The sequence below is a fragment of the Musca vetustissima genome, unplaced genomic scaffold (assembly GCF_032173495.1).
Source record: "Musca vetustissima isolate MV318-11 ecotype Yass unplaced genomic scaffold, APGP_CSIRO_Mvet_v1 utg11622, whole genome shotgun sequence".
NCBI lineage: Eukaryota > Metazoa > Arthropoda > Insecta > Diptera > Muscidae > Musca > Musca vetustissima.
Genome location: NW_026876190.1, coordinates 117,890 through 144,029, shown reverse-complemented (window position 1 = coordinate 144,029; position 26,140 = coordinate 117,890). Strand labels below are relative to the sequence as shown.

At 34.1% G+C, this 26,140-nt stretch overlaps 1 protein-coding gene across 1 annotated transcript; it reads left to right on the top strand.

Annotated features, from left to right (window-relative positions):
* Positions 1-892: 892 nt before the first annotated feature.
* On the top strand, positions 893-7,959 carry LOC133338662 (apoptosis inhibitor 5 homolog). The gene is made up of 9 exons (XM_061546832.1): positions 893-981; positions 1,052-1,213; positions 1,321-1,473; positions 1,544-1,717; positions 4,848-5,051; positions 5,126-5,326; positions 5,403-5,608; positions 5,682-5,868; positions 7,717-7,959. Exons 1-9 carry the CDS (start codon positions 913-915, stop codon positions 7,957-7,959), a joined length of 1,599 nt encoding a protein of 532 aa, XP_061402816.1. The 5' UTR covers positions 893-912.
* The last annotated feature ends 18,181 nt before the right edge of the window (positions 7,960-26,140 follow it).

Below are 26,140 nucleotides of genomic sequence, written 5' to 3'. Positions count from 1 at the left end.
AACGAGGTTGTTGTTGTTTCGGGTCAATCCGGTATCGAAGAACCCGCCGCCGTGTGATTGATAAATTATTTGTTTTTTTTTAATATTAAAAATAAATAATTATAAACAAATTATTTAGTAATTTTTGCCACTGAACACATGATATCCGACATTTCGAAAGAATATATTTTCATTTAAATTTTGAAATCTGAATACTGTCAAAGGCAATTTTATGAAAACTTGGAAACATGAGACTACCTCGTATAATTATGCAATGTATGGCTTTGATACTACTTTATAAATTGAAATTGTATACAATGCCTACTTAACATGCCATGCTTGAATCCTCGTATGTGATTTTCCCTTTAATCCCATTTGTGTTTCCCCTTAATTCTTCGAATGTGTTTTCCAATTTACTTTTACCGTTTTACAACACTGCATGTATAAAAAGGCATACATATGATGAAATATGGCAACCCATTGAGATGACGCCATTTCATAGCAAGGAACGCCGTTATGTGAAAATAACCATCGCCTCCGGTTACATTTCAACGAGTCAAAAGTCGATTTACTTATCCCTAAACGAGACGCGCTATATAATTTTTTTCTTAACGAGATAGTACACGCTAGTTTTTTCGATGCTGACAAGGAAATATCAACTCAATTTATTAGTTAAAGTATAGAGAAATACATAGTATTGAAAAGTGAAATTAAATAATTGCCTAACTGAAATTGTGATTAACCAAGAAAAATATTGAAAAATACAATAAAAAACGGAAATAAAACCGGTCCCAAGACAAGTAAGTCAGACGAAAACGAAAAAACTAGACGAGTGGGCATAGAGAAGAAAACACAAGAGGAAGTCCGCTTCACATTTTTTATTTGCAGTTCTACAACGCCATCACAATAGGCAATAACGAAGAAAAAATAAACATGGATAACATTGAACATTTGTATAAATGCTATGAAATTTTATCAGAGGCTGGTGATAAAGTATCTGAGGTAAGTTATTGAAAACACGAAATATAATAAAAAAGAGCAACTAATATTTTTTTATGTTCTATTCTTATAGCACGTCAAAGAATATGAAGACATTTTAAAGGCCGTCAAGGGCTCGTCAAAAGAGAAACGTTTGGCCTCACAATTTATTGGTAAATTCTTTAAATATTTTCCTGATTTGTCAAATGCGGCCATTGATGCTCAGCTCGATTTGTGTGAAGATGATGATATGCAGGTAAGCCAAACATAAACAAAAATAACCAAGCCATACATATTTTCTATAGAAATCATTAACGTTCTTATTGTTATTGTTGTTGTATGCATGTTTTTGTTTTTTTCTAGATACGCCGACAAGCCATTAAAGATTTACCAAAATTATGTCAAGATACAGTTGGTATTACTTCAAAAGTTGGTGATATTTTAGCTCAGTTGCTAATTTTGGATGATCCATTGGAACTGCAGCAAGTTAACAATTCTCTACAGACAATCATTAAGGTATGGTCGAATATTTTGAAAGCCATAATTTTATATTTGGTAAATTAATGTATGTAATATTCATTTGCAGATGGATGCCAAGGGTTCTCTGACAGGAGTTTTCACACAGATTTCTACCGGTGATGAGGCTACACGTGAACGTTGCTTTAAATTCATTGCAACTAAACTTTTCGCCATGGGACCCACTGTGGTAACCAAGGAAATTGAAGAATTTCTTATCGATGAAATTAAAAAGATTTTACAGGTAAGTGGAATGATACTTTTTTTGAAACTAGCAAATATTATGTTTGAATGGACAACAGATAATTTTAATTTAAAAATTATTTTTACACGACCACTTTTAATACTAGAAGCGTGGAATCGGAAAGACGAACAAAACCATTATTAAAAAAGAGATCTATATTTCAATCAAAAAACTCCAATTGTCTATGGTTTTGAAAATTTTATCAATACCCAGATTCTGATCCTCCTCTAGATTTTGGCCTAACTTCTACCTACATTCTAACACAAGCGACATAGAATGCTCGAAACTCACCTCTACTTTTGACAGCATTATTCCTCAATATGTTGTAAGCAATTATCTAAAGCAATTGGTGCACTACAATGTTTTCGGAATCCATGAGATGTTGAGAAAGAATAATTTCTTAGAATGGTTTCAATATCCTTATCATATTTCATATTAGAAGAACGTCCGAATTTCCTCAATTCAAATATTGTTTTAAATTCGATTTTTTACGTACCCAGGCAAAAGTCTTTAATCGAACTATGACATGATAAAATACGAATACGGTTTTGCTTAGTTAATTCTATCACATTATTGTGGATTTTAAATATCGTTTTCTCCGCAATAAAAGTGTAGATTTTTAAAAGAAAATTCTGTAAGGAACATTTAAATAAAATCGTGCATTTTAAAAGTAAATTTTCTCAAGATTATTCAGTATTAAATGCTTGGATTTTTATAGAAAATGTTGCAGGGTGGCCAGCTTTCCAACCTGGTTTCAATACATTCACCAATGAAAAGAGCATTTTCTCACGGCTAAGGGGGGTTTTAATTAAATGGTTACATTCAAGACTCTCGAAAGACTGATCGACCTGGAGATTAGGAGACGTAAAGACACCACCTCTCTTAGCAACTCTCAACACGCATACATAAAGGCCAAGTCTGTAGAATCTGCACTTCACGAGGTGGTGGGTTACATTGAGAGGAATATTGAAAGTTCAAATATAGAGGAAGTCTTTGACAACGTTTAACTTGAATCCATAAACCACTCAAAGAAGTTGGCATTCCTGAAAATCTTACGTATTGAATAGATAAAATGCTAAAAAGCAGATTTATAAATTCAAGTGTGGCTATTGGTAATTAAGAACATACTGATGGAATTGGACGGGAAAGGTATCAAAGTTGTAGCTTATTTCCGGAAAATTTCCGACAACAATCTCGGAGCTTATGCAAAGAGCCTTACTGACGCTGGGCCAGGGCGAACTGCCTTGGTGTAAATCCAACAAAGACGAACTGGTAATGCTCACTAGGAAGCGTAAGCTCGGCGTTTTTGCTCCACCAACACTGGATGGAGTGTAACTACATCTATCTCCCGAAGCAAAGTACCTTGGCACAACCCTGGACTGTCAATGGAATAGGAACGCTGAGGCCGTCCTCAAGTGTAGATCAGCTTTGGAAGAACTTACGTACAGCTATCGGCTGTGTTGGATACCAGGACACCGTGACATCTTGGGTAATGAAAGAGCAGACGAATTAGCTAGACGATATTCTCAATCCGCAGATATAGCAATTGATTACTTAATCAAACCACCCATATGTCATCTTTACCGGAACTTTGAGACGTTTTTCGACGAAAGAACTTATGAACTTTGGCAAAACGAACCTAGGTGCAACGTGTCAAGATCCATTGTCTACCAAAAGAACGTACTCACTGTTGAACCTGAGCAAAGCTGAAATAAGAGTAATGACAGGAATCATTACTGGTCACTGCAATATCAGGACATTTACTAGTAAATGGGATCTTGATGTAATTTATTACTTTAGACTCTGCGTTGACGAGGAGGAGACGGAGACAATTGAGCATTTTCTCATGTCTGTCTCAGAGTGCTGCAGCCACATAAGTGACTGCACATCCCCAAACATAACCTAACCTACGGGTTACCATTTGATTACCGTTATATCCATAACATCTTCTTCATCAACTAGGCGTGATTTTTCTAGATATCAGTTGGGATTTGTTGTATTCAAAATGTATTCCTTAAAAAATCCAGGCTTCTGTTGGAGTTTGAAGAAATATTCTTTAAAAAATCCACGCTTCTGATGAAGCTTGCATAAACTTTATTTAATTAAAATGAATGCATCTGGAGGAGCTTGAAGAAACATTATTTAAAAATCGACGCTTCTGAAAAAGCTCGAAGAAATATTCTTTAAAAATAATATTTTATAAAATCCACGCTTCTGATGTACCTTAAAAAAATATTTTTTAGAAAAAATTAAGATTGGATAGTCATAATTTTTTTTTTTAATTGAATAGTTCGAATAAACTGCTGTAACTGTGGATGTTCGAAAAAATCTTCAAAAATTTATGCCAGGGATAGCACAAGAAATACTATTCTGAAAAAAAATCATATCACGCAACTCGAAGAAAAAATATTCCTTAAGAAATACACGCATATTTTAACTCTCATAAGCATCAACAATCTTGTTTTCATGATAAGTTTTACGATTGTTTCAAAGTTCTTCTTTGTCTGCTATGTGATTCATGTCTTTGTTTTCTAGTTAATGCTGATTAGTGTTGATGCTAATTAGTATTCAAAGATCTCCTCTATTATAACCTTAGGCTAAAATTCCTAATATAATTGAAAAAGGTTAACAAGGTCAAGAAACAAAACCATAAACATAGCATCTGCTGATACTTTACTTGACAGTGTGTTGAGAAAATATTTGACACAATGACTGAAGTGGAAAATATTAAATTCTGCGAAGAATTCGAAAGATACTCACACTTTCCATAATTGCAATTACATATAGAAAATAATTTTACCTGGGACATAAACGTCTAGATTAGGTTAACGGATACGTAACCGATCATCTCTCTCCAAGGATTTTGTCCATTTTATTCTCACTGGTTTAGTCCCATTTTCTATTCTAAACACAGACGGTAGTAGTCTATTTAAGTATACTTTGTGAAAATTTCTACCTTCGAGAGTGAATAGGGTGTTTGACGGTGTGGGTTTTTCATAACCCAAACATCTGTAGAGATTGTCAGTAACATGTTTTAGTATTTACTCATATATAATTGTTAGCAATTTTAGGATTTTTATTTAAATTTATTTTTAGGTGATATAATTATTTTTGTTTAAAATTTTATTAGGATGTAACCGCTGATGAATTTCAATTGTGTATGACAATTTTGGGTAGCACCAAATTGGGTACAACCATTACTGGACACGCTGAATTAGTTAATTTGGCTAAAGAGCAAGCTGAACTGAATGCAGATATTGACGCCATTACCGTTGAAGATGAAATTGTCGAACGTTTCATACAGTGTGCCACACATGCAATGCCATATTTCTCGGTGAGTTTTTATCAAACACATTTATTTTCAAAAACATAAGTTTTTAACGCAATTCCAAATCTTCTTCCCCACAGAATACCATTAAATCAACAGATTTCGTGGTTTATGTTTGCGACAAACTATTGCCATTGAGTACATGGAATATGATTGCCACTGCCGTGGCACAGGATCAAGTGCAGTTACGTGTACTGAAGGTTTTTGCTGAAATGTGTACATATACAGATGTTTTGGAGAATGCCGCACAACGTATCGATAATGTCTATCAAGTATTGAGGGTATGTTGTACAATTCACATTTTTATTAAAATTTTAAATTCTATAATGAAAAAATTATTTTGTTTTGTAATTTCAGGAATACATGCCCTTACCCAAACTCACCGAGGAGGAAGATGCTAGCAGCCCACCACCATCATTTCAATTTTCTCATGCCGAATGTTTACTCTATGCATTGCATACATTGGGTAAAAAACATCCCGATAGTTTGACATTTGTTACCGATGCTGAAAAATTAAAAGATTTCCGTTCAAGGTTACAGTATTTGGCTCGTGGTACACAGGGGTAAGTTTGCAGAACTTTGTTTTTGTATATTTTGTAATATATATTAATTATATTTGTTTTTTATTTCGTATAGCTACATTAAAAAATTGGAAGAAGCTGTTAAGGGAAAAACCGCCGAAGAATTAAAGACTGAAGAAAATCAATTGAAAGTTACCGCATTGAAGACCACATCAAATATTAGCATTCTAATACGTGATCTTTTCCATTCACCACCCAGTTTTAAACATGAAATTCAGCTATCATGGGTTAAGCGAAAGAATGTAAGTAGAAAACACCATAAGCAAAAAAAAATTAATTTTTATATCCCATTAAAGTTCAAAAGGGTTGGGAAAGGAAAACTAGATGGTATTGTTAAATATTGGGAGAATACAGAGAACAATCCGACATTTGCCCCGCTTACTTTGCTGGCTTGTTACAGAACGGCTTGTTATCTTTCGGAATTTTTCTTTCAAACAATACAAGAACTGCCTCATCTGCTTGCGCAAGTACCCATGCTTTAGATCCTTATAACAGCACGGGTAGTATCAGCGTATTGTAAAGTGTGGGTTTGGTCTGACGGGAGTTGGCCTTGTTGCTAAACTGCTTACTTAGACCATAGAAGCATCTGTTGGCAATCACAATCCTTCTTCGAATTTCAAAGTTGATGTCATTTGTTTTATTTATGGCGGTACCGAGGTATATTAAATCTTTAACTACCTGGAAGCTGTAGTCCTCAAGTTCCACAGTTGGTCCGAGTGTACTGGACTTCTTGCGCGTTGATACCACCAGCTTGGTCTTCTCGCCGTTTACAGCCAGACGCACTTTGCCAGAATTTTTCTCAATTTGTTCAAAGGTGGCTGTTACCGCTCGCCATGTTCGACCCATTATGTCGATGGTCATCGGCGTAGGCGAAGAACATGTGTTGTTTGGTGTACAGAGTGCCATTTCTGTTCAGAAAGACGGGTGCGTACCTTGGCTTCCACAAGGTAATGGTCCGAATCGATACACTGGATGAATACCTTCCGTCAGTAACAACATGGTCAATTTGATTTCTCGTTGCTTGATCTGGAGAAATCTAGGTGGCCTTGTGTATATCGAGATACTGGTGCTGCTAACTACCATGTTTTTTGCTGCCGCAAAGTCAATCAATCTCATGCCGATGTCGGATGTTTCTTCATGTAGGCTGAATTTTCCAACGATGGGGCCAAAGATATTTTCCCTTCCTATTTTTGCATTAAAATCTTCTAGCAGAATTTTATTTGTCATGGCCAGGGCAGCGATCATATGCTGTTTCTAGGCGCTCGTAAAATATGCCTTTGCTCTGCTCACCTTTGTGTTCGGAGCATGGGCGCCAATAAGACTGATGTAGAAAAACTTTGATTTTATGCGAATTATAGCAATTCGCTCATTTACTGGAGTGAATCTGGAGACGACGAGGTCCTTTATTCTCCTGTTGACCATAAATCCGCAGCCAACTTCATGTCTCGTTTCATGGCAGCTATAATACAGTGCGTAATCGTCTGATATACTTACGCCTGTCTCTTTCTATCGGATTTCCTGTAAGGCAATAATATCGGCTTTGTACTTCTTGATTACATCCGTCAAAGCGAAAACTGCGACTGTTATGTACAATGTGCGCACATTCTAAGTGCAGATTCGCAGATCGTGGTTCTTTATACTTTGCGGGGGTCGTCAACATTAGGAGGGTTTGGTTTTCTTTTTCTTTGCTTCTTTTTCATAGTAGGAGTGGGTTTCCGAGTGTTGGCAACTAACCCGACGCCTCAACCCATTTTTTATAGTTTTTATGGGTAAACTCGCACATATCAGCTCACTATTTCAATGGGTGATGGAAAATAGCTACCCCAGGTGACGCTACGGGGAGGTCAGTGTCCACAATTGAGATGAAAGGTGGTACATATCATCCCCTACGCCACCCGCGACAGATATCTAAGTTAACTTAAAAAAGGAAATCATCACCCGAAGCTTTTGGGGTGCACACCTTCTTGACATTTTTGGTATATATAGCGACAGGTGGTTTAGTATAAATCTGCCAAAATCTGCGTACTTTTATATTTTATTTTCCTTATTAAATTCTATTTTTTACTAACACAAATATTTTTTTCTTTTAGACGAAAATCGGCTCGAAACGTCATGCACCCATAACATTCGATGGTAAAACCGAAAATGGCAAAGATGACGAAAAGAAAACAAAGAATGCAAGTGATCAGAAAATTTATTCACCACCATCGGGCAAATATTCGGCAAAGGTGCAAAACTATGGTGGTGGTAACAACAATCGTCAACGTTCACGCAATAGTGGTGGCGGTGGTGGTTTCAACCGAAATCGACGCAATTTTAATAAGAAATATTAAGAAGTAGAGAGGAGGTGCAACAAATTTGAAACCACAAATGATATTTTCTATTGTTGCTGCTGAACATCAGACGAAAATCAAGCAGGCAAGAATGGAGTGTGGGAGAATGATTTGGATTTCTCTCAGATGGAGTAGTAGTTTATTTTTATTTTTTAACTTACAAAAAAACTACCAACAACAAACTGAAATCAACAGCTAGTCTTTACTTACTTCTTCAACAACATTAGGATATAAAACAAACAAAAACAAAACAACCATTTCTTCTTCCTCAAAAAACAACTTCTTTTTCTACACAACACGAACAACAACAAAAATTGTATTATTAATGATGGCCGAGAGAGAGAATTCCATATGTGTGACAGAGAGAAAGGACAACTACGATGAAGCTTTGGATAAATTTCTTATCGTCAGAGGAGTGGATTGAATGTGTGATTGCAAATAATTTCGAATCAAGGTAAGAAATAAAATTCTTTTCTTAATAATGTGTGTTTTCTTTTATTTCAGCGCAACCACAAAAACACCATCACAATTGACATTCGGAGAGAATATCTTTTGCAACTCCCATATTGTGGTATTTCAAAAGTCTACTCTCCTGAATGTCAAAACTTCTCAACAAAAAATAATTCTTTTTTATATCATTTTCTCATCATTACTTAATTTTTTCGATCTTTCTTTCTTGTGTAAGCCATTGTAAAAAGCTTAATTTATAAATATGCGTAACTTCTTCTTTTTTTGCAATTAACATTTTAAAAAAATGTTCACAATTTCTATATGTATATTTGCAACATATATGTACTCGCAAGAAACCAAAAGAAACAAAGGGCAAACTAAATGATTCCTTATTTTTCAACATTTTAATATAATTGAAAAAAAATTACATACGAACGAGAAGAACAACTCAATACAAAACTTTTTTCTTGGGATCACATTTTTTTTAATTTTAATTTTTTATTTTATTTTATACAATAATTTTGAACTAAATTTTGTTTTATTTTTGAACACATTTCCAAAAACAATAAAATGTTTTGTTTTGAGTTGCCTTTTCTTTTGGGAAACATTTTAATTTGATTTCAAATTCCAAATAATTTCTACTTTGCTCTAAAAATATAAAAACAAATACAAAAACAAACAACTTTTCACAATTATATATTATAACGTTTTTAAATATACTACAATAACAAATAACAAACCAAAATCTCCCCATAAGAATTAAAAACACATTAAATATTAAAAATAAAATAAATAAACAATAAAAAAATTAATTAAACACAAAAAATAATGGATTTATTGATGACAATACTTTATGTTTAGCCCATTGATATTTTTCCAATGAAAATGAAAAAAATATATATATTTGGTTTCTTTCTCCACATAAACAATATATTTGAATTCACTTTTAGAGTTATTTAGTTGTCATTCTTTTCTCTCTCGTTTTTTGAAAAGAATTTATCCCAATTCAAATATATAAACAGTTATTTATATTTTGAATCAAAAAAATAACGACGATGCAAATAACGAGTGTAAATTTGCCGTTTTTTAATCACATCCATCAGTTATAAATAAATCGAAAAAATAAATAACAAATATTTAATATATTTCAAAATAAAATACATAAAAATAAAAACAAACAAATTCTGTGGTTTTTTGTTATTACAATGGATCTGCATTCGATTTTAGAAGGACAGATCAATAATTACTAATAAAAAATGTGACCACTTTCACGTACCATATCCTCAGGATATGTGTATCCTCAGGATATGTGTATATTGGATATGTGTAGCGAGGCAATTAAAGGGATGCAGAGTAGTGTTGCGAGCCTGTACCTCAAACTGGGATGGGGGCAAATTATGACAGTCGATATCACACCTACTTACTTAGGGAAAATATGTTGATGGTCAGCAACTGATAGCTACAACGATCGTTTGATGATTGAAATTCTTTCTGACATTTGCTCACGAATGAAAACGAACATTCCCGAATACTCAAAACAGCAACAAGAATAACAACAAACGTTCGTGAATTCAATAGTTGTTGGACTTAGCTATCTATTATGGGCCTGTCGTCAAAAATGATAAGAATTATACAGGGCATAAACGAAAACACGACAACGAAAATCTGGGATGGAAATTTTTATTTAAATTCGTTCTGTGGCGTGAAGCAGGGATGGATACTAAGTCCAACACTTTTTTCATTGTATCTTAATGATTTACCAGATTCATTACGTGAAGCTATAAATGTCGCAGATACTAATATTAAAGTTTTACTTTATGCTGACGATATTGTAATTATGTTAGATACTCCAAACGGCTTACAACAAATGATAAATGCGCTCGAAATGTATTGTTGCAAATGGGATTTAAAATTTAATTTAACCAAATCAAAAGTGTTAGTTTTCCGGAAAGGTAGTAGAATATCTCCACATTTAAAGTGGCACTATGCTGGTCAGAATATAGAAATCGTTAACAGATATAATTACCTTGGAATTGAACCAATTTTGTGCTATCTTTCAATTCACATTTGCAATCAAAACTCATTTCTTCTAAGATGGCTATCAATTCATAGAGATGGTATTTACCGGGTATTTACCCGGTAAATACCCAAGGGGTGGGTAAATACCGGGTAAATACCCATTTGCGGGTATTTATTTGGGTATTTACTACATTGTATCGGTAATACAACATCTTACACCCTATTTCCGGGTTTCTGTATCAAATCGATTTAGAATGGATAGTTTTACGATACTTTAAAGACGTGGGTAAAAACTTGGGTAAATACCCGAGTTTTTACCCAAAAATTGGGTATAAACTCATTAACTGCAGAACCACTTGACATAGGCGGCCAAAATTTTGCACACATGTTTCTAATGTCAAAGCAAATATAAAAATCCAACATGGGGTCCCTGGGTCCAAGTTTTGATATAGCCCCCATATAACCATATCTCCCGATTTAAGGTATTTTTTGTCTATTAGACACATTTTACAACCAAATTGGCCGTAATTTGGCACAGAGTGTTCTTTTTGAGTACAAAATGTCCATGCAAAATTTTATGTATGTAGGTCCACGTTTACTGGTAGCCCCCATACAAAGGTACCCCTATTTTGAGTATTTACCCAAAAATAGGGTATAAACTCATTAACTGCCGAACCACTTGACATAGGCGGCCAAAATTTTGCACACATGTTTCTAATGTCAAAGCAAATATAAAAATCCAACATGGGGTCCCTGGGTCCAAGTTTTGATATAGCCCCCATATAACCATATCCCCCGATTTAAGGTATTTTTTGTCTATTAGACACATTTTACAACCAAATTGGCCGTAATTTGGCACAGAGTGTTCTCTTTGGGTACCAAATGTCCATGCAAAAATTTATGTATGTAGGTCCATATTTACTGGTAGCCCCCATACAAAGGTACCCCTATTTTTAGTATTTACCCAAAAAATGGGTATAAACTCATTAACTGCAGAACCACTTGACATAAGCGTCCAAAATTTTGCACACATGTTTCTAATGACAAAGCAAATATAGAAATCCAACATGGGGTCCCTGGGTCCAAGTTTTGATATAGCCCCCATATAACCATATCCCCCGATTTAAGGTATTTTTTGTCTATTAGACACATTTTACAACCAAATTGGCCGTAATTTGGCACAGAGTGTTCTCTTTGGGTACCAAATGTCCATGCAAAAATTTATGTATGTAGGTCCATATTTACTGGTAGCCCCCATACAAAGGTACCCCTATTTTGAGTATTTACCCAAAAAATGGGTATAAACTCATTAACTGCCGAACCACTTGACATAGGCGGCCAAAATTTTGCACACATGTTTCTAATGTCAAAGCAAATATAAAAATCCAACATGGAGTCCCTGGGTCCAAGTTTTGATATAGCCCCCATATAACCATATCCCCCGATTTAAGGTATTTTTTGTCTATTAGACACATTTTACAACCAAATTGGCCGTAATTTGGCACAGAGTGTTCTCTTTGGGTACCAAATGTCCATGCAAAAATTTATGTATGTAGGTCCATATTTACTGGTAGCCCCCATACAAAGGTACCCCTATTTTGAGTATTTACCCAAAAAATGGGTATAAACTCATTAACTGCAGAACCACTTGACATAGGCGGCCACAATTTTGCACACATGTTTCTAATGTCAAAGCAAATACAGAAATCCAACATGGAGTCCCTGGGTCCAAGTTTTGATATAGCCCCCATATAACCATATCCCCCGATTTAAGGTATTTTTTGTCTATTAGACACATTTTACAACCAAATTGGCCGTAATTTGGCACAGAGTGTTCTCTTTGGGTACCAAATGTCCATGCAAAAATTTATGTATGTAGGTCCATATTTACTGGTAGCCCCCATACAAAGGTACCCCTATTTTGAGTATTTACCCAAAAAATGGGTATAAACTCATTAACTGCAGAACCACTTGACATAGGCGGCCAAAAATTGGTTCAGATGGTTTTAATATCAATACAAATACTGGTGTGGGAAATGGGGTCTCTGGGTCCAAGTTCTGATATAGCCCTCATGTAACCGTAACTCCCGATTTTAGGTAATTTTTATCTAGTAGCCAATTTTATTGGCTGGAATTTGGCTCAGAGAGTTCTCAATGAGTACCAATTGTTTACTCTGGTCCACGTTTTCTGTCCTATATAACGGTCCTGATTTTGGGTATTTAAATATATTTAACAGCCGAACTAATTGACGTGTGTTTGGAAGACCCCAATTCCCATACAGGAAATAATGTGGATTTTGAACCATTTGTGTCAAAAACCACCTTAAATCGGTAGGTACGGTTATGTGGGGGCTATATCAAAACTTGGACCCAGGGACTCCATGTTGGATTTCTGTATTTGCTTTGACATTAGAAACATGTGTGCAAAATTGTGGCCGCCCATGTCAAGTGGTTCTGCAGTTAATGAGTTTATACCCATTTTTTGGGTAAATACTCAAAATAGGGGTACCTTTGTATGGGGGCTACCAGTAAATATGGACCTACATACATAAATTTTTGCATGGACATTTGGTACCCAAAAAGAACACTCTGTGCCAAATTACGGCCAATTTGGTTGTAAAATGTGTCTAATAGACAAAAAATACCTTAAATCGGGGGATATGGTTATATGGGGGCTATATCAAAACTTGGACCCAGGGACTCCATGTTGGATTTCTGTATTTGCTTTGACATTAGAAACATGTGTGCAAAATTGTGGCCGCCTATGTCAAGTGGTTCTGCAGTTAATGAGTTTATACCCAATTTTTGGGTAAAAACTCGGGTATTTACCCAAGTTTTTACCCACGTCTTTAAAGTATCGTAAAACTATCCATTCTTAATCGATTTGATAACATAAACCCGGAAATAGGGTGTAAGATGTTGTATTACCGATTCAATATAGTAAATACCCAAATAAATACCCACAAATGGGTATTTACCCAATTTACCGGGTATTTACCCAATTTACCGGGTATTTACCCTTTGGGTATTTACCCACTGCCCATCTCTATCAATTCAACATGGTCTAAATGTATAAAAAATTCAAAAATAACTAAGAATTGAAAATTTTTAATGCATGTTCAAGATCTATTATGTTTTACGGCACACATATATGGGGGTTTGAAAAAAGGAACACGTGGAAAAGTTGCTAACATTTTGTATTAAAAGAATGTTATACCTTCCAAATAATACCCCGAACTATATGCTACATCTAGAAACTGCACTTCCCTCCCTATACAGTCAAACCTTAAAAATTTATTTTTGTTATATAAATAGAGCCTTGCGATTAGATTCCCATAGATTACCCCGTATTCTTGCTGAGAAAATCATGGAAAATAACATTTATTGGGCAAGAGAATGGTCCGACATATGTGAACAATTGTGCAGTATCGTCCTCCTAACAACAATGTACCAATAAGCAGATATTGGAAGGAGATTATTGATGTATTAATTGCTAGAGAACACAATGACTTTTGCAATAGTGCATTGAGTTCACAATCACATGATTTGTACTCTCGTCTAGAATATAATACTTACTTGATTTTAATTACTTGATTTTAATTGTAAATATATTGAACATATATAGCTAGAATCTTGAAATTTTAAATGGAATACAGGTTGGGAAGTGGTGTTGATGTACGGAAATGGTTTAAGACATTCGTACTTATATGTATAAAAAGTACAAAATGGTACTAAATTTGGTACTATTTGCATTCAATTGAGTGTGTAGAGATGGAATCCTGATAAACGAATTAGGACTACTATTGGAGCACAGGATAAATCGTACACATTTGTACGAAAAGTAAAAATTGTTCCAAATTTGGTGCAAGTTGGATTTAGGTGAACAGATATAGCTGGAGTCTTCAAATTGGGAATTAAAGTGACTGTTGGAGTGTAGGACTGAGGTAGATTATGAAATTCGTACTTATTGGTACTATATGGTACTAAATTTAGTACAATTTGGGTTTTGCTTGGAAGGATAGAACTGAAAACTTGAAATTTGGAATTGAAATTTCTGTTGAAGAAGATTGAGCTATAGAGACATGTGTGGAAACTCGTATTTATGTGTACGAAAAGTACCAAATGGGACTAGATTTGGTACAATTTGGATTTGGGTGAACGGAGAGAGCTGGAAACCTAAAATTTGGACTAATGGTTGATGTTGGAATATAGAATTGAGATATGGAAGCATAGTACTTATGTATACTAAATGGTACTATATTTGGTACAACTTGATTATGTGTGAACGTATAAAGCTAGTCTCCAGAATTTTGAAATTAAAATTACTGTTGGAGTTGACATAGTTTAGGAAATTCTTAATTATAGAAACAAATGGTCTGTTCCCGTACTGCAAGAATCTACTCGATTTTACTATTTTCTTCGATATCATAAAGGAAAAAAGTGTTATCGGAGTAAAAAATAGTAGATTCTTGCAGTACGGGAACAGACCAAAAAAGTACTAAATGGTACCAAAAAGTTTACAAATTGTTTTTGTGTGAACGGATAGGGCTGAGATTCTGAAATTTTGAATTAATATTATAGTTGGCGTGTAGGATTGAGATATGTCGATAGTTTTGAAAATTCGTAAATATATGTACTAAAAGGTATTAAATTTGGCACAATTTAGATATGGGTGAACGGATACAGATGGAAAACTTAAGTTTGGAATGAAAAATACAGGGTTATGGTATTATTGGAATTTCGTACTTATGAATACGAGAAGCGCTAAATAGTACTAAATATGGTACAATTCGTTTTGTGTGAGCGGGAATCCTAAAATTTGGAATTAAAATAAAGTTTGGAGTGTAGGATTGAGATATGGCCGTAGTTTAGAAAATGTGTAATTATGTGTACTAAATGGTACTAAGTTTAGTACAATTAAAAAAAACTTATTTTTCAAAATAATATTACTGTTATTTTTTGAAAGTTTATTTATGTATGTGTGACACACACAATGCATGAAGAAAATCAAAATAGTTTTGATTTTGAAAATGAAACCCTATCAATCTAGTGAATAATATTCATTTTGAAAGTTGTCAGTAAATAATTTTGTGTACAAAAATAATAAAATTGTGACAGAATAAAAAAACAACTTTATTTACGACTCAAAATTCAAAATTCAAATTTTTGGGACAAAAATAGATTTTTTGGAATAGTGATTGAAGAGTTTGTCATACACTAGTCAATCTCACATATTCAAAAGGGGTTCATCGGCATGACGGCATGATGTATAGTGTATGGGGCCCTTTAGAGTACAGGATTGAGACACTGTTGGAAATTCAAACTCATAAATGGGAAAAGTATTAAATGGTACTAAATATGGAACAATTTGGATCTATGTGAACGGAAATTACTGTTGCAGTGTGGAATTTAAGAAGTTTTAGAAACTCGTACTTACGTCTACGAAAAGTAATAAATGGTACTCAATTTGGTACAATTTGGATGTTGGTGAACGGATAGAATTGGAATCTTTAAATGTGAACTTAAGGTAAATAGAAAAGTATAAATAAATGGAAAATTCATTACATTTTGATTGGGGTAACGGAGAGAGCTGGAAACCTAAAATTTAGAATGTAGGTCACTGACGGAGAGTTAGAAAGAAGCACCAAAGGGTTTTATATACCAACTGGTACTAAATTTAGTGGTGGTGATAGTGTGGAGGTAGTCTTGAAAATGTGTACTTATGTGTTCGAAAAGTGCTAAATGGAACCTAATGTGGAACCTGTACGTATTTGCTAAAATATATATGGGTGGGTGTTTACAAACAAAAAGTGTGTTGTTGTTTTAAATTTTTAAATTTTTCGTACAATGCGAACATTCGCGAAATTGCCAATGCTTGCTCATTCATTGTAACATTATTCATTGTACTTTATATTCGTGGGAAATTCAATACCTCGAGAGCAAATTGAAGAGAGCCAGAGAGTTGAGGAATCTATACTTATAAAAGAGTAAAGTGATTGACTGACTTAACGATTCATCAACGCCCAGACGAAACGGCTGAAGCTAGAATCTTGAAATTTTAGGTGAGGGTCACTCTTGGTCCAAAGGTGTCAGATAAGGCGTTTTTGGAAATTCGTACTAGAACGGTACGAAAGGTACTAAATGTGGTATCATTTGTAATTGGCGAACCGCTAGAACTAGTACTCTTAAATTTGAAATGAGGGTCACTGATGGTGTGTTGAATAGACATAGCAAAGGATTTTTTTTTTTTGGAAATTCGAACTATAAGTAGTATTCGAAAATTACTAAAATGTACTAAATTTGGTACAATTTCGTAGCATGTGAATGGAAAGAGCTAAAAACTTGAAATTTGGAATTCGAATTAGGGTTGAGAAGTGGGGTCGATATAAGTATATGGTTTTGAAAGCGTACGAAAAGTACTATATGGTATTATATTTGGTACAAATTTAATTTGGAGATTCAAACCTAGCTGCAATCCAGAAATTTGAAATTAACATTACCGTCGGAGTGTAGGATTGGGATATGTACGTAGTTCTGGAAATTTTTTACTTATGTGTACCAAAAGTACTAAATCGTACTAAAATTGGTACAATATGGATTTGGGAGAACCAATGGAGCGGGAACAATGAAATTTGGAGTCTGGATCTTTGTGGGGGTGTAGGATTAGGGCCAGGATTCAGTTTAAGAAATTAATACTAATGGGTACTAAGTGGTACTAAATTTGGTACAATTTGGATTTGTGTGACCGATGGAGCTGTAATCCTGAAAATTGAAGTTCGGATCACTCTTGGGGTGTGGGATTGAGGTATGTATGAAGTTTTGAAAATTTGTAATAATGTATACTAAATTTGGTACAATTTAAATTGTGGGAGAAGCGATAGAGCTGGAATTCGGAAATTTGGAGTAAGGATAACTTTTGGGGTGCAAGATTGAGATATGTAGAACGGTTTGGAAATTTGTACTAATGTGCACTAAATTTGGTACAATTTAAATTGTGAGTGAAGCGATAGAGCTGAAATTCTGAAACTTGGACTGAGGATCACTGTGGGGGTGTAGGTTTGTGTTAAATAGGAAGATTGGGAAATTCGTACTACTGTGTACTAAATTTGGTACAATTTGAATTGTGGGCCAACCGAAAGAGTGGAAATCCTGAAACTTGGATTTAGGATGACTTTGGAGGTGTAGGTTTGGGTTAAGTAGAAGGTTTTGGAAATTCGTACTACGGTGTACTAAATTTGGTACAATTTTAATTGTAGGTCAACCGATAGAGTTGGAATCCTGCAACTTGGATTTAGGATGACTGTGAGGTGTAGTATTGGTAGCTTTGTTGAAAGTTTTGGAAATTCGGGTCAATTGCTATCTTCAAACGGTCCATTTGTTGACAGTAGATATCAGAATTTAGCATTTGCAAGCAACTCATAATAAATAATCCCCCTTCAGTCCCACAAATGCATAGTAGAACCTTCCTGGCTGTTAGTCCTGGTTTGGCGACCGTTTGAGGTGCTTTACCGCTCTCTGACCACGATTGTTTTCGCACAGGGTTATCGTATGTGATCAATTTCTCATCTCCAGTCATCATCCGTTTAAGAAATGGGTCTCATTCCGTTTGGCGTACGACTGCTTACATTCCGGTTAACATCTATAATTTCTCCGATTTTAACGACATTTTCGAGGACCGGCCTAATCTATTTCTTTTTTCCCAACCTAATATTTAGATATACCTCCCATATATGTATTCATCCGATTTTATGTGAATGGTGCTCCCATGCAGGCTTGTGACAGAACTTTTTTCCATAAGTGGAGCTTAAAAAAGATTTCCAATTTAACTTTCCATCGGATTCGTGACCTTCCCCTTCTGGGTGAACCATCACTTGGCTCGCCTTTATATGCCTTTTGTCCTGGGGCAACCTCATCCTTTCTCACAACATGACGTAGCCTATAGCTCGATCCGTCTGACTATGTCGATGTTTGAGAATAGATGGTACATTCGATGACGATATTCACCGTTGACGCAGATCTTTCGGAGAATTTTTCTCTCAAGCACTCAAAGAGCTACCTATGCTTCTAATCTATACACCAGCACGGGAAGTATCAGCGTCTTGTAGAGTGTGAATTTGGACTGGCTAGCGGTGGCCTTGTTTTTGAATTGCTTACACAGACCATTGTAGTATCCTGCATAGCCGTATTGTAGGTGGAATATGTAGATGAATAGGTGGAATGTGTAGATGTATTTTTCGTGGGTGTTTTCCAGGGTTTGGCGCAGAGTGAAAAGAGTATTTACCCACTTCTTTAAAGTACCGTAAAACTATCCATTCTAAATCGATTTTATAACAGAAACTCGGAAATAGGGTGTAAGATGTGGTATTACCGATTCAATATAATAAATACCAGCAAATGGGTATTTACCCGGTAAATACCATCCCTACTTACCTCTTAATTATCGTTCTAACCAAAACATTCCTCTTAAATCTTATTAAAAAAAATAAAACACCATTTAAAATTTACATCAAGGAGAAAATCAGTTTTATTCCATGTTTTTAAAACTTTTTTGTTTTTTTTCACTTAGCTTATAATAACAATATATAGTAGTAATAAAAAAATATGTATGTAATTATTTATTTAATAATAATTGTCAATGACAATTAGACTTACAAACTAATGCCAAGAAGGTATTTGTTGTAGTAACGAGCAAATAAATAATAAGAATAAAATTACAACAACGAAACAAATAAATATAACAATTTATGCGGCAAGTGTGCAACATATTTGGTTTTGTTTTTCATTTAGATAAAAATGCGGTAGTTTTTTTTCAATGAAATTGATGTACTTTTTATATAAAAAAAAATTAATTTATAATAGAAATAGAAAAATGTTGATATTTTATGTTTATTAATTAAGGTAATGTTAAAATATAAAACAATAATAATTATTAGATTTTTTTGTTAATTATTTTTCACATATTATATAATGAATGATTATGATTTAAGGGAAATTTTATAATTTGTTCTTGATTTTACTTCCTTTGGTGATTGATGGAGATTTTTTTATTCGAGGGGAGTAGAGAAGGCGGTATGGTGTTAGTAAAGTAAGGGGGGTTAATTATAGGAGATTAAATATTTAAAAATAGGAGATTATAGCAGATTAAATATTTTTAACTGTAAAAGTGAAAAATTTAAAAAAATTAAAATTAATTAAAAAAGAAAATAAATAAATATTGGAAAGTAATTAAGAAATTCTGCTACGATATTATGCTGATAGCACTGGAAACACATAGAAGTAAAGGAGAAGTAAATCTCCATAGTTTCAAAAAATATGATTAATAAGAAATGCAACAATATGCAGCTCACGATTAAATCGATTACGAAATATTTTTGTAAAACATATCCTCCTTTTATCTAGAGTCCTTGTGCATCGTTCTCGTCCTTATTTTTTTTCCAACCGTAACATAATTACAGGAAACCCCGCTTAATTACCTCAGTGAAAATTTTAAAATTTTTGGGGAATTATCCGTGGAAGGTAAATAAGCGTGCACGGTTAATTACCTCGCTAGAGTAATTATCCGTTGGACCCCGGTTAATTACCCAGCAAGGGTAAATATCGTACGTTTGTCTGTCTGCCCGTCTGGTGTAGACAATAACTCTCGAACCATTTTCTTCGAAACTTTGCACATCATAATATTTCTTCCAAACTTAGTTCAAGATCAAAGATGTGGAATATCGGTCTACTCCTTCTGGTACCTGCCCCACAAAATGGTGAAAATTGGGCAACCTATTATTTTAGCAGGTCTATATCATAACCGAAGATTGGAACCATTGGTCCAATCCTTCAATATTTGAACCAAACTTTGCACATCTTATTATTTTTTCCAAGCCTATATCAAGTCCAAAGGCAGAACTCGTCGGCCTTCTTCTTCTGATACCACCCTCACAAAGGGTACATTTTTTCTAAACTTGTAAATTTAATTTGAAGCTACTTGTATAACTGATTTGATCAACATAAATATCTTCCATATTTTCCAACTCGGTTTCTGGTCGAAAATAGACTATTTTCCAAAAAATAGCTTTCCGCCATTTTCGAGCGAACTCAATAATCCTAGTTCATACCAGCGGGTTTACTCTGTATTGCCATGTGTAAGAAAAGTTATATTGGATCGAGTAATTGACACTCTCTCATTCGTTTTCGTATCTCCTTTCGCATCTAATTTACGCAAATGTGGCATCACCGCACTCTGTAATACGAACAAATATGTCAAACACGTTTATTTTAATTTCTTTTCTGCAGTTACCTCAAATTGTTTGAGCTTGGGACAAAGTATTCGTTCAATCACCTCGCAATCTTTTTTTAAGCAATGAGACATAGATTGCTGTGCTAATCCTAAAATATGGTCTTGGCCGATTTGGTGTTGATAACCATCTTTTTTATCTCTTTAAAAACTGGAGGCAGGTCCTCCTCCAGCTGGTTCACATTCTATTCGAGTAGAAGGTCCTATACAACATATGAACGAGATTTTCTTATATTTTTCGTATTGTTTGATAAAACTCGTGGCATGTTAAACGACCACTTAACACAGCGCCATTTGGTAATTTTTTAAGCCCGTAGGCGTGATTAACTCTTTAAATGCGTCTTTCTTGTGAGCCGCCCGAAGACGAACTGTGATAACCACCTTGTCCAAGCAATTTCAAAACAGCGGTCACTTTTATTGGAGTTAGATTGCTGTGGATCTATTTGGAACGACGAGGTAATTTTCAATAGAGTTTAATACATAAATAAACGCATCTTTATTCAAACGAACATTTTGTATTTTAAAATGATTTTCTTTAATTCGTTCGTCATTCTAATTTTTTTCAATTTCAATTTATTTCATAAACGAGAATCATGGTGTAATAATAGAAGGTAACAGCAAGTGTTGTTGTACAAAAAAACGATACAACAACCACATGGAAATTTGTTGTTGTAAGTTCTACTAGTGTCAACTCATTTGACAGAAAAATGTAAACAAACAAACAAATTATCATCAAATTATTTTTATTTTGAAAATGAAATATTTTCGAATCCTCAAAATAAAAATTGAAAAACATGAATGAAAATATATCAAATTTATATTTCTATCGCTTCGACATCTTTCCTATAATTGAGCCATTGCAACTTATATGTGTAAGATTTGAAGAAAGATTTGCTTCCTCAAACTTTCCCAGCAGGCAGATTGAGTAAATTGAATACGAGAGCACATTTAATAAAGAACAATTTCAAATTGTATGCTTTCCCAATTTTCATGTTGGGTGATTTTAAAAAACATAATTTGTCAAATTCATATTGACACTAGTATTACGTTGGAATCAAATCAGCTGGGATTTGCTGTTACCTTTTATAATTGTACCATGAACGAGAATCTAGCACAAAGGGCCAAAAGCGATTCAAAAAACAACAAAACATAAACTACTCCATAACGCCATCGAATCCATATTTATTTATTTTTTAAAAATACTCGTATTCTTGACGTTTCCTTCTGTCATTCTTTGTTATTGTTTACTTTGTGGTCCCAGTGTTGCCTTATTTTCGATTTATTTTGCGTTAGTGATACAGAGTACCAAATTGTACTACTAACGCATTACACTTTCGCATCGCACTTGCTTTCGCAACGCAATACAGAGAAATACTCTTTCGAATACCGTCTGAAATGCGACGTTCCAGTTATGGGAATCATACCCGCCGTCGAAAAGAAACACTTTTCATGTGATTCAAGACCTTTTTATGTAATTCATAAGGATTCAAGACCTCAAATCTAGAATTCGGGAGGCTTACGAGGACACATGGCAGAGCCACAATTCAATGAAAGTGATATGGCCCTGTAAAGGTGATCGTTGGTTTCCCCCTATAACAGTACGGTTAATTTTTTGCATTTTAAAGGTGTTTAGCCGTTTTTCCAAAAAGAACTTTAATTTGGCATTTCGGAATGACTTCTTGTAATAATGTGTTCATAGATGGCATATAAGATTTAATCCCACGATCATACTATTCTGACGACGGCATTTGAAAATAATACTTAACAAAAAGAGAAATGCGTTTCAAAACTATTCGAAGGTCAACAATGTGTGCGTCAATATTTGGGGCATTCCATTTTCAAAATAGAAATTATAATCGAAATTGCAATAGTAAATTATGTGCGAAATTAAAAAAAAAACTGGAAATACTTTTAGTTAAAAATAATTTAATTGAAGTTTGGCAATTTTATAGATATGATTGACAGAGAAGAAAATTCAAATCACTAGTTTTGAATATTACTGCTTGTCAATCATCTTCATAAAATTGCAAAAAAAAACATAGCAACACATGCAATCAAATAACTCAATTTATTTTATGAAAGCCTTTCCAGTTATTTTAGTACACAAAAATACTACAATATTGAAATTTGCGATAATAAAAACACTTTTTTTAATAGTTTCGAATTAGAATGCTTTCAGAATTTCTTTCATTTCCACTTTTTCTATTGTTAGTTATTACGTTTGCCTTAGTTTCTTGTTTTATTTTGTTTATTTTTATTTTGGGTTTTTGTATTCACATTAATTTTGAATTCAAGCTGTATATAATTTGCATTTGAAATGAGCCTCAAGACACTTAAAACACTGGTGGTGGGCTGGGCCATTAAATGTTTCTTATTGTGAATTCATATTGTCACGCTTTTGCTGGCAATCGATTCTTATTCTTGGTTTTGAATGATTTTTGTTTTTTTTTTCTTCTTATGAATTATTAACTATGAAAATTGTATAAATCACCATCGTTTTCGAAGTAACAAATTAGCTGTTAATTTTACAAATTATTCATTCAATTTGTTGTAGTTTGATTTTGATTTGTGAACAATAATTTGTGAATAAATGAATAAATATTAATTATATGTATACCGAAATAAATTATTAATTACAATTAAATGGGCCAATATCCTATTATCCTTTCTGGTATCTTCATATAAAATTAGAAACATTAATGAAATATCCCCTGAAATACCTAAATGATAAATTACAGAAGAAATCGTTTGAAAAATGCGGCTAGTACCTTCAAAATACCTAAAATGGGCGTGACTTTTTTTTGAAGAATATGTAAAAAATTGTAAAGGTACTGTCAGACGATTTTTTACCTTTGAGAAATTGAGGGACGACCATTCAAATTGTGTACATATATAAAACCAGTAAAGAAAGTAGAAAAGTCGGATGGGCCGACTATATGATACTGCTGAATATTGTGATTGATTGCATAATTGGCAACATATATATTTTAATTAGAGAATCCCACATTGAAAATTTAAGAAAATACTCGAAAGTAATCATTAAGAAAATTCTAGAATAAGAAGGTTCTAGAATAAGCTATGAATGTATATAAAGAGTTGTAACCCAGATAGAATATAACCAGTTTATAAAGTAACGTAAGTCAGTATATAAAGTCAGCTCAGTCTGTTAAGTAACGTCGCCAGTTATAAAGTAAAGTCCAGTCTATGATGCAATAATAATGTGATGTATCAAAACAAAAACCTTTGTTTTTGTATCGACCATGGTACAATGAATAGGTAGACCATTTAGAGCAGCTGATGTCTCGATTAACTGTCAAAGTGCGTAATTTCTACTTTAATTCGATGTGCAGTGTTGCCAACCATGTGAACTATAAGGAAAATTTGGCAGATAATCGAGACAAAAACAAAGGATTTTGTTTTGATACGTCACCTTATTGCATCATGTTCTTGATCACCTGTCAAAATTTTCCTAATAATATTTTAAAGGGTTGGCAACACTACACATCGAATTCAAGTAGACATTACCCACTTTGACAGTTAATCTAGACATTAGCTGCGCTAAATGGACTACCTATTTATTGTGCCATGGTCCAGTCTATAAAATATCGTACACCTATATATAAAGTATCGTCACCGTGTATAGTGTATTCGCCAGTGTTAATATGTATCGTGTATAGTTAAAGTCCGAGTAATCAAAAACGTCTGTCAAATCCCTGTATCTTCTATGTTTTATTTATTGGTGATCAGCATCGTTCGTCTATGCAGAGAAATTAAAATTTCAACATATACCCTTTTCCACTTTGTGTATACTTAGAAGATGCATCATAACAGACGGCGCATTTTTTACGTACATTTGATATAAAATTTAACTGAATTAAATATGTGATCTGTATCGATATGTTAACCTATACACATGTCTTGGACAACCTATACAAAATTCTATTTTATTAGGGCAGATTTTGGGTCGTTTGTGTACAATGGAAATCACAGAAAAGGAGGTCCTTCAAATGTTCTACAAACAAGTAAAAAAATGTCAGTCGGTGTTGCCGGAACTAGTTCCAGCTCTTTAATTAATATAGTTCATTTTTCTTATCTTGTTCTTTTCCTTTTTCTCGTTCCGTTATAATTTTTTTTCATTTTTGCACAATTTTCAATCTTACTTTACATTTATTAACAAATCAACACGGAACTATATGAGCGAAAAAAAACAAAATAAACGATGAAAGAGAGGGAGAGATTCAAAGGTGCTATGTAGGAGTCGGAACTATATGGAGCAAAAGAACTATTTGGAGCAAAGGAACTGTATGGAATAAAGAAACTATATGGAACAAAGGAACTATATGGAGCAAAGGAACTACATTAAGGAACTAGTTCCTTTGCTTTTTAAAAACGGGACGAGAAAGATCGATTACCCAACTCTAATATACCCTCAGCCTATTGTTTGTGGAGGTTTACGGAATTACACACAGGTTATATTATTCGCTTAATATAAAGTATATATATTGTTATTATATTAGGTTGGGGAAAAAGAAATCCCTTATTTTTATAAGAACTATAGGACTTTATTTAACATGCTTCGGAATGCACGATTTGTTGTCATTTTTTATATTTAAAGAAATTGCAATGCAAGATACAGATGATAATCGCTTGGTAGCAAGTCCGGACTGTAAGGCGGATGCATTCAAAACATCGCAACCAAGCTCCCAGAGTTTCTGGCGAGTCACTGTAGATGTGTGTGTGTGTGGCCTTGCGTTGTCCTGGTGGAACACGACACCTCTCCTGTTGGCCAATTCTGGTCAATTGCTATCTTCAAACAGCCCAGTTGTTGACAGTAGATATTAGAATTTAAGTTTTTTGCCATATGGAAGCAACTCATAATAAGTAATCCCCTTCCAGTACCACCAAATGCATAGCAGAAACTACCTGGCCGTTAATCCTGGTTTGGCCACCGTTTGAGGTGTTTCACCGCTCTTTGACCACGATCGTTTTCGCACAGACATATCGTATGAAATTCATTTCTCATCTCCAGTCACCATCCGTTTAAGAAATGTGTCTATCTCATTTCGGTTGGCCAATACTTCGCAAATGGAAATTCGATCCATCCCATTTTTCCTGTTAATTGCTGTGGCATCCAAACATCGAGTTTCTTTTTGAATCCATTTTTGTGTAAATGATTTATGGTAGATGGTAGATTTTTAGCTCCTAGACGATGTTACGACTGCTATCATGCCGGTCAACTTTGATAATTTTTCCGATATTATCAACATTTTCGACGACCGGTCTAATGGATATTTTTCCCCCAACCTAACATATATTTTTGGACTTCATCGAGGAAATTTGAAAATGTTGACTATTTGAGGGGGAGGTACCAGAAGGATATCTAGGAGAAGTAAAGATAAGGTATTTGGCCCAAATAAACATGTGGTTTAA